The sequence below is a fragment of the Pristis pectinata genome, chromosome 6 (assembly GCF_009764475.1).
Source record: "Pristis pectinata isolate sPriPec2 chromosome 6, sPriPec2.1.pri, whole genome shotgun sequence".
Taxonomy (NCBI): domain Eukaryota; kingdom Metazoa; phylum Chordata; class Chondrichthyes; order Rhinopristiformes; family Pristidae; genus Pristis; species Pristis pectinata.
The window spans coordinates 94,732,868-94,747,472 of record NC_067410.1 but is presented as its reverse complement, the minus strand read 5'-3'; the positions used below and the strand labels follow the sequence as shown (position 1 = coordinate 94,747,472).

The window sequence follows — 14,605 nt, the reverse complement described above, 5'->3', positions numbered from 1 at the left end:
ACCTGTGTGCCAGCCCTTTATGTGTCATGAACTAGAACCCACAGATAACTGTGTAGCACAACATACTGTAGTCTCACTGTATGTAAATAATAATTTGCTTTTTATACTTCCTTGCAAGGTAGAAAGCCTCACATTTTCCTGCATTATACCTCATCTGCTAACACCTTGCCCACTCAATTAAACTATCTATATTGCTTTGCAGACTCTTTATGTCCTCCTCACAACTTGCTGACCCACATCAGCAAATTTGGCTACAATGCACTTGGTCTTCCCTGGTTACATAAACAGCAAATGGAATGGGATTGCTGATTAGTGATTACCATTAGTGACAAAAATAAGTTTTTCACATGGTGGCAAAGGGCATAGCAAAGATTCTAAATGTACCCTTTACATCTGTCTTACCACTAAAAAGATACTGCCAAATTCACGATAAAAATGGTGCTTGAGATATCAGCAAGACTGAACATTGATAACAGGCACTTGGTAGAAAGGCAGCCTGTACTTAAAGTAAATATCTTCAGGTCTGGATGGGATGCAGCCTGACTGAGTGAGGTAATGTTTCAAATTTTGGAGACTATAATTTGGTGATCTTAAATAAAAACATAAAGTGCTGAAAATACTCAGCAGCTCTGGCAGCATCTGTGGAGATAGAACGAGAAGTAATATTTTAGGTCAATGCCCTTCTGAGTATTTATATTGTTTTCAGTTTTTATTTCAGATTTCTAGTATCTGTAGTTCTTTTGTTTCTCAATCTTTAGATACAGGATAGTGCTGGAGAACTGAAGAATTGCAAATGTGAAAAAGGATTTGATGATAAATTGACCAATTTCAGACAAGTCATTTCAACCTTAGTGGTGAGAAATCTGTTTAAAGTGATAATCCAGAACCAAATTAATAACTCCTTATGCAAGGGTAGATTAACAAAGGAAAATAAGTATGAAGTTGTCAAAAGAAAAATATGGCTGGATTAAGTTTTTTGATTGTGTAATAAAGAGGATTAATAAATATAATGTGGCTGATAGTGAGAAGGAGTTTGCAGAGAAATGTCAGTAGAATGATCTTATACTGCCAGGGTTTCTCAATATAAGTATCACCAAGTTTGGGATTCTTAAGTATGCATCTGTAAACCTGACGTCCTGACCTTTCTGGCAACTTTACACCAGTCTTTTTTCACTGCACTCCGACTTTGAACTATTCAGTGGCAAACAACAAGGTTGTTATATTTCCCCAGCGCTTATGCTGGGAAATTCACCCAAAATATTTGGTACAGGAATAGCATCATCATTCATTTTATGTGGCTAGGAGGGTCAAAGGTATCAGGTAATTTACTTACTTTTAGATAGATTCACATTAATTACAAGTTTTAAGTTACTGTTACATATTTGTAAGTGTCTTTGCATTTTATAGAGTTATAGTCAAAGAGTCATGTAACATGGAAACAAGCCCTTTGGCCCACTATGTCCATGCCGGCCATTGTACCAATAGATACTAGTCCCATTTCCAAGCCCACAGCCTTAGCCTTTTATGTCATGGTGTTTCAATTGATCATTCTTAAATGTTGTGACAGTACCTGCCCCTCAGGCAGTGTGATCCAGATTGTAACACTCTCCCGATGAAACAATCCTTCCTCAAATCCCCTCTAAGTCTCCTACCCCTTACCTTCCTATGCTCTCTAGAGATAGGTATCTCTGCTAAGGGGAAAGGTTTCTCACTCTCTATCATAATTTTACTTGGCTAAATCTGATCACCTCTTTGCTCCAAAAACAAAAGAAATCCACTCTACCCATTCTCCTCATAACTGAAACACTCCATTTCAAGTAATATCCTGGCAAATCTCCTCCGTAACCCCTCCAATCAAATCCTTCCTATAATGTGGTAACCAGAATTGCACACAGTACTCCAGCTATAGCCTAACTAGTGATTTATATAGTTGCACAATAATCTCCCTGTTCTTATATTTTAAGCCTTGGCTAATGAAGGCAAGTATCCCATATGCCTTCTTCTCCATTGTATTGACCTGTGTTTCTTCCGACAGAGATCCTTGGACACGTACACCAAGATCCCTCCGTTCTTTGGTACCTCCTAGTGTCCTGTCATTCATTGCATATATCTTTGTTTTATTGGTCCTGCCTAAATATATCACTACACATTATTCAGGATTAAATTCCATCTGCCATTTCTCTGACCACCTTATGATCTGATCAATGTTGTTCTGTAGCTGAAGATTATCCTATCAACACCATCACTAACCTTTGTGTCATCTGTGAACTTATTAATCACATCTTCTGCATTCAGATCCAGGTTATTGATATAGGGAAGAAACAGCAAGGGTCCCAGCACCAGTCCTTGTGATACACCACTGGTCACAGGCTTTGAATTGCTAAAAACAATCCAACTATCACCTGCCTTCTAACACAGAGCCAGTTTTGGATCCAATTTGCTAAACTGCCTTGGATCTAATGGGCTCTTACCTTTTGGACCAATCTACTATGTGGGATCTTGTCAAAGGTCTTTCTGAAGTTCATGTAGATGACATCAACCGAATCACCCTCATCAACACACTTAGTCGCCTCCTCAAAAAATTCAGTCAAGTTATTCAGAAACAACTACCCCTCAGCAAAACCATTTTGACTATCCTTGATCAATCCCTGCCTCTCCAAGTGCAGAAAAATCCTGTCCATCAGAAATTTTTCTAATGATTTCCCTGTTACTGATGTTTGACCCATTAGCCTTTAATTAACTGGCTTATTCCTGCTGCTCCTTCTTGAATAAAAGGACTGTGTTTGCTGTCCACTGTTCATCTGGCAACTAAATGGATAATGAGGTGATGTTTCTGAATTTACATTGGGCTTTGTTACTAGAGTGGAAGTGGAATTGAAAATTAAAATGACAGGTATTTGGAAGTTCAGGGTCAGTTGGACCAAATGGCTCGTTACTTAGCCATGGACACTGCCATTCCTTGTAATGAGTAGAAAAAATTTCTGCTAATTGGAACCACTCCTAACATCCTTTTTTAATTTTCAGATACAATGCCATCTTGTGCTTTTGCAGTATTTGATGTTTTTAAATAATTTGTAGTATTTTTCATTTATCTTTTTCATTTATCTTCCAATGAGGTAGGCTGTTTACCTTCTCATTGATTAATACTGTGCACATATTTCAAATGACCTTTGTTTTACAAGTGACCGTGTCACTGCTTGATGTTTCTTTGACTTCATCAGTTTTCATATTTATTTTTCAAGCTTACAAATTTGTTTTTTCCATGGTCAAATGTCTCCACTCAATCCAGATTGCATTTAGTCAAAGCTCTGAATAATTAATATCTGCCCTTTCACTTCTACTTCAGCGAGTTTCCTAATGTTGGAGAGACCATTCGTGGGGTCCCTCAAAAGTTGTGCAGCTCCATCACTGCTGTTTTCAGATAACATGAAGCTACTGCTCGTGCTTGCGGTCAGCACTCAACTCTTCCAGCCCTCGCTTGCAGCCTCCTTCAGAGCCCTCTCCTGTAATGAGCAGAAGGTGGTGAAGGCAGCAGAACTGGCCGTGGAGCACATAAATGCTGACCAGGCAGGAGGATACAAGTATGTGCTGAACAAAATTGAAAATGCCCAGGAAGAGAGAAGGGTGAGTATGAAGCACTGAGCTAAGATATTACGGAACAGGAAAAGCACAGAAGTGTTGGCACATGGATGTGCCCCGTGAAAATTCCTGAAACAGATTTGGACCAAGAGCAGTGAGCTTTGAAGATTTTTTTTATGACTCTGACTTCAACACGGCACTGTGATTGGTTAGTAACAGCACTGCAACATTGGGGTAGTCCAGAGAGTGGCACTTCTGACAAAGCATTTACAGTCACTGAAATGTAAATCTGCCATTCCTGAAGCAGACAGATTTGGTGTATATTTTCACCATTTTCTGATATAGATAACATATGATTATAGATTTTGATCAGGAAATTATGATGACTATTAATGAGAAAGTGCACATAAAACAAAGCTTTCTCAGGGCAGCAATTTTCATTATGTTTGTCTTTCCCATACAAAGCATTTCTTGACATTGTAATCCCCCAAACTTGCTACTTCTTACTGGTTAGCAAGGTGTTGCTCATTGTTGCTCAGGAACATTTATGATGCAGCTATTGCTGTGCAAACACTGTGCATAAAAGTTTCACAAAGTACAGTGGATGGAATCAGCAATTTATTATTTCATCAGGCTCGGGCAAGGTATGACAGAAAAGGTGCTGGTGAATTCAAGCTGTATGTTAATAGCTCATTGATGATGTCAGGGATAATTAATTTATTGGCTTTTTGATATGCAAATCAAGGGCAGGAATTTGCAGTGTTGCTCCTTGACTGCACTTCATTGCAAACACAGATGAGACTGGATTAATTTCATTTCACTATACATTTTCAATTGTCTTTCAGAAGTTGGGCACACCTTCTGTTTACTTCGAATTTGAGATACTAGAAACCAGATGCCACTCACTGAATCCCAAACCTGTGGCAGAGTGTGAAGTACGATCAGGTCCTGAAGCTGTGAGTTTCTCTTTTGATGTTTTTATACTTTGAAAAGTTGACATTGAGAAGTACCTGGTGAAAAGCTGCCTATTCAGCTAGCATGCTTCCCTACAGATTGACTCAGTCAACTCCCAACTCCAAATGTAGTCACTCACTTTAACATCGACTGTTGTCAGATGAGGGTCAGATGATGTTCCACCCAAGGAACAACAGGGATAATCTTAATTCCACAGCAAGACATTTGAACTTTGAAGAATACTGGCTTTAGTACCAATGAACCAGATTATTTAACATGCCACTCCTTATGGCGTACTAGTTTACAACTTAATTATAGACTTACAGTCAGATGTAATGAACACAAGAAAAGTAGGAGCCAGAATAGGCCACTCGGCCCTTCAAACCTGCCCCGCTTGGCTGATCTAAGCTGGCCCCAACTTGTCCTTTGTCCCAAGTACTTTTAATGATCTAGCCTCCACAACCCTCTAGGGTAGAGAAATCCAGAGATTCTCCAGCCTTTATTTTAAATGACTGGTCCCTTAGTTTTTGTAACTATAATATTAACTTCTTAGCATTTTGTCTAATGCTCCTTTTTACGATATGGACATTCTAATATCATCTTCTTATTGACTAATTAGTATATTCAGTGTATTTTCTTGTTAGTAAAATAAAGTTGAGATCAAATACATTTAGTTGTATATTTATGCAGCCATTAGTATTCCCGCTGAATCATTGTATTAATTATTACCTTTGGAAATTAGCAAAGGATTTTTATCACCAGTCCTCTCTGCCAAGGGATTTTGTTCACTATTGTTGATCACCCTCCAGCTTCTGGTACTAGTCACATGTGAATCATGATAGTAGATGCTGACAAACTTTGACAGTGATGAATGAAAGTCTCACCTGGTCTTCTTCTCACCTGACTCTTAGCACAATGCACTGAATATTGATCTGAAATGGGAAACCCAACTAAAATGTCTTCTCTTAATTAGGAGCCACCAGTGTTCCACCATCAAAACTTCAATAAGTCCCAGATATCAGCACATGAACTGCCAAATGGGAAAATCTGAGACTTTCTGAAAGGCCAATCCATCAGCATGTTCTACTGTTGGATACCACCTGGAGTCCATCGGCGGAGCCCAGTTTCAGCAGAGGATCCCAGAAGCAGTAACTTGTTTTACGATGTACAACATAGCTCTGCAACTCTTCTCCAGACTACACATGTTGAACACTCCCTAGTTAGTCATTTTGGGTGTGGGGACTGGTCCAGCATGGTCCAGCTGCTTACATTTCAATGTCATCCTAAAAATTAGGTTTTTCAAAACCAAGAATGTAAGTAAGAGACAATGGTTACAACCTATTTCTCAGCTGTATGCTGGTATGAGGTCACTCTTGCAGAAAAAGGAGAGCAAAAACTTTGTTACCTGTTTCAGTACATTATCCTGCATGGCTCCTCAGTTCTCACTGCTGTGTTAAAATTATACATGAGCAATGACAAACTAGAAACAAATAATGATGAATTTTTTTCTGTTAGATTTCTGGTGACTGTAAAATACGATTACAAATGAATAGAACAACACGATGCATAGAGGTTGACAGGTACTGGTGCTTAATATCACCAGGTGAGTCAGAGGTTTCTGTGAATGTTCTCTTTACTGACCTGAACAAATGTGACAGTTCTATTTGATAACTAGGGCATTATTGCTCATCTTTGAAAGGTTCAATAATAAAGTAACTCAGCAACCATTGAATTACTTTTTATTGGTTTTCCCCCTTTTGTGTTTCAATTCCAACCCCCAGCCCCTCCTAGCTGGAGTGAATGAGCCATGCAATGACTTGTTTCATGATATATGAGGTTCCTAATGTGGCTCTTCTCCAGTCTTCATATATTAAACTTTTGTTAATTTATTCATTATGAAGATTGTTGTTGAGACTATGACAGATCCTGCTCAAGGCTACACACAGCATTGTGCTGAAACTATCCCATTACTAACCGAGGATGTACAGCACAGAAACAGAACATTTAGCTCGATAGGCAACCGGAAGTGTTTATAGTCCTTGTCATATCTTGTTTCATCTAATTCCATCAAAATAGCTATCTGTTCCCTTCTTCTTCATTTAGCTTTCCCTTGAATGAAGGCATCCATTCTACTTCTGTCAAATATTTCACCTGGTGGCAAGTTTGATGCTTATGGTGATCACAGTAATTTATGGATATTGTTGCCGTCACAGTTTATGAAAATACTGCAGTCTCCATATTTTACCTGCATCTCCTTCAATGTAGTCTACCAGAATATCATATGTTGTTAAATGATGAAGAATAACATAAATATTAGAAGATTATTTCTCTTAATAAATAAAGAATAATCAATTTCTGTCCAGTAACAAGCCTTACTGATCAGAATATTTCTTCTAAGACTATGGTTTCCATAAGTTACTTAAAGAAAATATTGCAATGAGTTTTTTTGCTGCTTTTTGTGCAGATTCGGATGACATGGTTCTGAGCCGGTGTCCAGCCTGCCCACATCGTATAGCTTTAAATCATTCAGATGCCAGTTCCGCTGTTGCAGCAGCATTGCAAAAGTACAACCAAAACAGCAGCAGAGCAAATAATTTTGCTGTAGAGAAAATAACAAAAGCTTCCTCCCAGGTAAGGCTGGTGCTAATTGTATTGTTTTTAGCATATTTTAAGAAATAAAAACCTGAACTCTTATACTTCAGTCCGCAGGAATATAGGAAAAGAACTGGAGAGATGGAAGGGATTTCTGTACTAAGAGCTGGCAAAGTCTCAATGGGCCAAATGGTCTCCTTCTATGCTGTAACAATTTGATGATTCTATTCTATTATTTTATTTTATAGATAGTCCTTTAGAACCTCTGCATCCACAAATAAAATCCTCCAGGTAGTTTCCAGATTTTGAGATCTAATGCCCAGGTGTGATTATGGCAGTGAAAGTCTCAGAGTCAGTAAGAAAGTTTACATCTGAGTATATTTCAGCAACTACAATCAAGGCAAAATTGATATAGTCCTTGGTTGTTGCTCAAGCCTCCGGAAATTTCAAATTTGGACAAACTTTTGTTCATGTTTGTATTGTGGTGGTAGGAATAAACAGGAAGAATAGGGCTCTGAGGCTTGATCTTGGCAATCAATGCCTCTACCTCCTCAGTTTGCAAGAAGCCTACCAATGTTTAAATGACATCCTGTTCAGATCATCATACAAGGCTAAGGTCAACTTATACTGTTAGAAATGTGCCATCCAACATGTTAAAGATATGATCCAATTCTGAGAAAGCAGAATATCCAGAACAAAAATTATACTGTGGCACTGTCACCTGTCACAAGAGAAATGGTGAAAGCTGTTTTGGAGACAGTAGCACATTGGTGTGAAGGTCAAAATATGCACCGTCAAAAGTACAAGAAGGTATATACAATGAAACTTAGAACATAGAACAATACAGCACAATAAGGCCCTTCAGCCCACAATGTTGTGCCGCCCTTTAAACCTCATCTAACCCCTTCCTCTCACATATTCCTCCATTTTAAATTCCTCCATATGCTTATCTAGCAATCTCTTGAATTTGACCAATGTACCTGCCTCCACCACCGCCCCAGGCAGCGCTTTCCATGCACCAACCACTTTCTGGGTAAAAAACCTTCCTCTGATATCTCCCTTGAACTTCCCACCCATTACTTTAAAGCCATGCCCTCTTATATTGGGCATTGGTGCCCTGAGAAAGAGGCACTGGCTGTCCACTCTATCTATTCCTCTTAATATTTTGTATACCTCTATCATATCTCCTCTCATCCTCCTTCTCTCCAAAGAGTAAAGCCCTAGTTCCCTTAGTCTCTCCTCATAATGCATACTCTCTAAACCAGGCAGCATCCTGGTAAATCTCCTCTGCACCCTTTCCAATGCTTCCACATCCTTCCTATAATGAGGCGACCAGAACTGGACACAGTACACAAAGTGTGGTCTAACCAGAGTTTTATAGAGCTGCATCATTACCTCACAGCTCTTAAACTCAATCCCTCGACTTATGAAAGCTAACCTCCCATAAGCTTTCTTAACTACCCTATCCACCTGTGAGGCAACTTTCGGGGATCTGTGGATATAGACCCCCAAATCCCTCTGCTCCTCCACACTACCCAGAATCCTGCCATTAACTTTGTACTCCACCTTGGAGTTTGTCCTTCCAAAGTGTACAACCTCACACTTCTCCGGATTGAACTTCATCTGCCACTTCTCAGCCCAGCTCCGCATGCTATCAATGCCCCTCTGCAATCTTCGGCAATCCTTTACACCATCCACAACACCACCAACCTTTGTGTCATCTGCAAACTTGCCAACACACCCTTCTACCCCCTCATCCAAGTCATTAATAAAAATCACGAAAAGCAGAGGTCCCAGAACCGATCCTTGTGGGACACCACTAGTCACAGCCCTCCAATCCAAATGCAGTCCCTCCACCACAACCCTCTGCTTTCAACAGGCAAGCCAATTCTGAATCCAAACAGCCAAGCATCCCTGGATCCCATGCCCTCTGACCTTCTGAAGAAGCCTACCATGTGGAACCTTGTCAAATGCCTTACTAAAATCCATGCAGACCACATCTACTGCACTACCCTCATCAATCCGTCTGGTCACCTCCTCAGAGAACACTATCAGGCTTGTGAGACATGATCTACCCTTCACAAAGCCATGCTGGCTGTCCTTGATTAGACCATGATTCTCCAAATGCCCATAGATCCTATCTCTAAGAATCCTTTCCAACAGCTTGCCCACCACAGACGTAAGGCTCACTGGTCTATAATTCCCTGGACTATCCCTACTACCTTTTTTGAATAAGGGGACAACATTTGCCACCCTCCAATCCTCCAGTACCATTCCTGTGGACAATGAGGACTCAAAGATCCTAGCCAAAGGCTCAGCAATCTCCTCCCTCGCCTCGCGGAGCAGCCTGGGGAATATTCCGTCAGGCCCAGGGGACTTACCTGTCCTAATATTTTCTAACAGCTCCAACACATCCTCTCTCTTGATATCAACATGTTCTAGAACATTACCCTTACCAACACTGTCCTCAGCGTCCTCGTAGTCATCAAGGCCCCTCTCCTCGGTGAATACTGAAGAGAAGTATTCATTGAGGACCTCACCTACTTCTGCAGCTTCCAGGCACATCTTCCCACCTTTATCCCTAGTCGGTCCTACCTTTACTCCCGTCATCCTTCTGCTCTTCACATAAGTGAAAAATGCCTTGGGGTTTACCTTAACCCTACTCACCAAGGCCTTTTCATGTCCCCCTCTTGCTCTCCTTAGCCCCTTCTTAGGTTCCTTCCTTGCCACCCTATATTCCTCAAGAGACCTATCTGATCCTTGCTGCCTAAACTTTATGTATGCTGACTTCTTCCTCCTAACTAGATGTTCCACCTTTCTTGTCAATCATGGTTCCTTCACCCTGCCATTCTTCCTCTGCCTCACTGGGACAAATTTATCCCTTGCCAACTTGCCAGTGGTATTTATTTAGATTTTTTTTTTACTATTGCAGATGTCTTCAAAAAGGTCAATGTAATAATTTGATATGGTTATTCAATTGTTATTTATTGCTGGATAATTGTTTACCTGTGCTTTTATTCAGAAGCTTGCTGGGAAGAAAGTATTTGTTGAATTTGTAATCCAGGAAACTACATGTCCCAAAGCTTCTAATCTCCCTAATTGTCCAGTGAATGAAGGCCAATTTGCTTCTGGTGTAAGTATTACTGTTGTAGAGATCACTAGTCCAATACATCATAAGAATTCTACCACAAGGTTCCCTGTGTGGAATTGTGGAGGAAACTCCATCTGTATTTGTAACGTTGAGAAGTACAGTATAAATCTAAAAAAACATTGAAACTAGAGAATACTCTAAGGGAAACACTGACTGCATCTTTTGCTGAGTATTTCCTGTCACCTTTTCTTCCTTTGCAGAACAAAGGTTTCTGCACTGCGTCTGTCTATAAACCTATTTCTGGGCAAGAGAAAGTTGAAGTGAATTGTGAACACTACAGGCCAAAGGTAAGCAGTTGCTGTGGAGTCTCATCAAACTTTAGAACAGGGATCTCAAAATGATTGCCAGTTATTTTTCTATCTCTGCAATCCATCATCTTTATCTCTGCGATCTCCTCTCACACCAAAACCCTTTGGAATATCTGTGCTCTTATAATTCTCTTTGGTCACCTCAATGTTAATTGGCAGACATTCTTCAGCTACCAAGGCCCTAAGTTCTGGAATCCAACTTCTCTGCCTCTATACTCCTCATTCCCTCTTTAAACTCAATCTGAAACCTACCTCTTTGACTATGTTGTTTGTCACCTGACTTAATAGCTCTGTATGTGGCACAGGTTCAGTTTTTATTTCTAATGTCCCTATAAAGAGTCTGGAGTGGTTTTGCTATATTAGAGGGGCTAGAAAAAAAAGTTGTCATTGGGATTGAGTTTCATGATTCTACATCCAAAGGATATTCAGTGAAATTGGCTTGGAAATAAATGGCATGTTTTGAAAATTTATGGATGTGTCAGATGCCAGGGGTATGCTTTGGAAAAGTAGACATCTCACCACCCAGCGGGAATGTTGCCAGCATCACAGCACGTGTTGGCAATAAGCAATATAGAACAATTAGGTTACTGGCAGAGAAAGTGGCTAATCAGTTGTTCAACTTGTCTTTGTTCTGCCTTTTGATAGAATTATCCTGTATTTGGGGCACCACAACTTTAATGGCAATTTGATTACTAGATACTATTGTCTTACGTAAGGTACCTTTCCAATTCAATTTTTTCTCTTTTTCAACAATTCCTTTTGGCCTTTCATTCTCTTGTCAGCTCCACCCTTACTCTAACCAAGCAGCATAGGCTAATCCATTGTCTCCTGCATCAAATATGACAAGGAATATCCCAGATCTGGCATAAGGGTAGATATTATCTAGATTTAATGCTGTTCATGGGCCAGGCCTCCAGAGTATACATCCTCTTTGATGTTTTAGCCAATTTTGAGAAGTCACTATACCAGCAGTCTCAGCAAGGAGGCCATTCAGCCTGTTAAATCTATGTTTGGCTTTAGTAGAGCAATCCTATCAGAGATGGGATTCTCAAGCTCTTCACCTATAGCTCTGCAAATTATTATTTCTCAAGTGGTTATATTATTCCCTTTTTAACTCTCTGAATGATTCTATTTTACATCATATTTATCTCTTACCCCTTGGCCATAATTTTAAATCAATCCCCCTGCTCTTTGAACTATCCAGTAATGGGAATGGCTTCCCTCTATTTATTCACTATACTTCAGTCATGGTCCTGAATAACTCCATCAAATCTCTTATATCCTTCTTTGTTCCAAGGAGAATAATTCCATCTTCTTCAGTCTAACCCTGTTCTCATTTCTGGAACTCGTCCAGTAACTGTCTGATAAATCATCAGTCAAATTAGATAACAATTTTCAATGTGTTGTCACTATCAGTGCTTGACTATGCTGCTAGATTTGCCTACATTCCACAAAGTAGCTAACTTGATCTTTGTATTATTGAAGGTGGTAGTCAACTCGGCTAAGAATAAAGCTACAAGTTGTATCCAACAAAAACTTCAACAAAAAGGACAAGAAAAAAGAAATAAGAGGCAAACTCATCGTAAGAAGCAACCTGGTAATAAACGGGCAAACCTACAGGGTGGAACTCCCAAGAGAACGGAATCCTCTGAGGAAGTACAGGGTGCACTGGGTTTTGAAATAGGCACAGGCAGTAGAAGTAACTTTCCAAGACTGCCTGCACCACGAAATATCTGCCCAGGGAGAGCTCGGTACTTTGGAGCAACCACTGCACCTGTCTGATGTGCTTCTGAAATAAATCCAGAGAGGAGATTCACAACAGACTGAAAATCTGTTCTTTTTTAAGATCAAGAAGTAGTTTATACTGACTTTGAAGGCACAGATCTGAAGCACATTTCAAAAGGAAGACCGGAAATGATATGCATGATTGATTAAGTTTAAAATAAAAAATAGTCTGAAATAAATATTACCTTTTTGTTAAATTTAAATGCATGATACTTGTTTTTGGTATCATTCAATACATGCACTCTCATTATGGCACTTCAGTTACAATATCCTTTCTGTCATTTAAGTTACCCTCACTGAAAGCCCCTGCAGTTATTAAAAAGCTATTTGACCTTTTCTGCCTTTTTTCCCCCTGTTTATAAATGGATTATCTGTTTTACCAGAAGTACAAAGTGTATCTTTGTCTTTCAGTTGTTTTGGCCAGAAAAGTTTGCCTCATCAGCATATTATAAAACTTGAACATTGGAATGTTTTGTTTGTTCTTTACTATGTAACAACATTTCTTTCTTTGGATCCACTGTACAAAGTTTGAAGTCTTATATCCAATGCCCATCTCCTCATTCTAAAGCCCTTGACTCCATCAAACCATCCTTTCTACCAACCTGCCCCAATCCTCCCTCCTGATCATTCCTTAATCTTCCTTATTCCAAAGAAAGCAACCCAAATTGTTCAGATAGTTCTTTAAACTTCGCAGCCCAGCAACACTCATATCAGATTGAATAAATAGGTTTTGTTACTGTTTATGCTCACAGTTGTCCATAGCTTTTGTGGAACAGAAATGGCCACAGGAGTCCAATGTGAGAATAGAGAGTGCAGCCCTTGATGTGGGTTGTGCAGTCTGTGCAAACAGGTAAAGAAATGTTATGCCTCTTCAACCAATCAGTTTCAAGATTCCTCACTGAGGCATACTTGACCTAAAAATAATCAAATATAGGAAGTGAAATAAAGAAAGACAGGGCAAGGACAGGATTAAGAGAAAATAAAAGAGAAAGAAAAAAACAAATTAATTATTCTTTAAAAAAATCCAATAATAATTAAAATCTAATTGAGTGAAACTTCATACTTGTAAATATAAATTCTCAGTGTCAGTGTGGTTGGCTGGAAAACAGTAATTATGAATAAAACTTCAATAAAGCCCTAACATCTGCTGACACGTTTGGTGATTATCTAATAGTATTTTCCTCCAGCCCATCTTGGTAGTATCTCAGTCATATACCATTTTTTTCCCCTATTATTCACACTTAAAAATGCAGCCCAATGTCTTGTGAATCTGAAGTCTCACATGATTTATCTTCTTGATTAACTTTCCTATTTAATGCTTAGAATTGAATTCAACGGGACTGAATTTCAGAAATGAATACAATGTACATATACGTTTGATTTGTATTTCAAACAACCAAGAACAAATCTCTATCCTGTTCAAATTATTTTTTACTGAATGACAGAATCAGGCCTCGATCGGGTGCTGTGTATATTAACGACCTGGAGGAAGGGGCAGAGTGTAAGGCATCCAAGTTTGCCAATGACATGAAAATAAGTGGGGGGGACATGTTGCAATGAGAATATAAGGACTTTTTGACTGGATATAGACAGGTTAGATGAATGGGCAAAAACTTGGCAAATGGAGGTTAATATGGTAAAGTGTGAGGTCATGCACTTCAGTTAGAGGAATATAAGGGCAGATTATTATCTAAATGAAGAAAGATTGCAGATGAGTGAAGTACAGAGGAATCTAGTTCGTTCTTGTACAGGAATTGTGAAAAGTTTGCGGGCAGGTGCAGAAAATGTTTGGGTAAGCAGATGGCATATTGGCTTTTATTGCACGAAGATGGAGTTTAGAAATAAGGAAGTCTTGTTACGATTGTGCAGGGTACAGGTAAGGACACACTTGGAGTACTGTGCACAATTTTGGTCTTCTTAGTTAAGAAAGGATATACTGGCATTGGAGGCAGTCCAAAAGAGATTCACTGGGCTAATTCCTGGGATGAGAGAGTTGTCCAATTACAAGCAGCTACAGAAATTAGATCTATATCCTTTGGAGTTTAGAAAATGAGGGGTAGTCTTATTGAAACATATAAGATTCTTAAGGACATGACAGGGTGGATGTTGATGTGTTCCATCAGTGGGAGAATCTTGAATGAGGGAATATTGTTACAAGATTAGGGGGTGGTCATTTAAAACTGAAGTATGTAGGAATTTCTCACAGAGTGTGGTGAATTTCTGGAATCCTCTACCT

The 14,605-nt window shown here is 39.4% G+C and overlaps 1 protein-coding gene across 2 annotated transcripts; it reads left to right on the top strand.

The window, feature by feature from the left end:
- Positions 1-3,266: 3,266 nt before the first annotated feature.
- Positions 3,267-12,548, top strand: LOC127571092 (fetuin-B-like). Of its 2 annotated transcripts, none has more exons than XM_052017151.1 (7): positions 3,267-3,624; positions 4,425-4,535; positions 6,049-6,136; positions 6,998-7,164; positions 10,151-10,258; positions 10,477-10,563; positions 12,070-12,548. In XM_052017151.1, the coding sequence occupies exons 1-7, from the start codon at positions 3,358-3,360 to the stop codon at positions 12,364-12,366; spliced, it is 1,125 nt and encodes a 374-aa protein (XP_051873111.1). In that variant the 5' UTR covers positions 3,267-3,357; the 3' UTR covers positions 12,367-12,548. The 2 variants fall into 2 exon arrangements, with proteins under 2 accessions (XP_051873111.1, XP_051873110.1); XM_052017150.1 differs by having other exon boundaries at positions 3,269-3,624; positions 10,148-10,258.
- Positions 12,549-14,605: the final 2,057 nt, after the last annotated feature.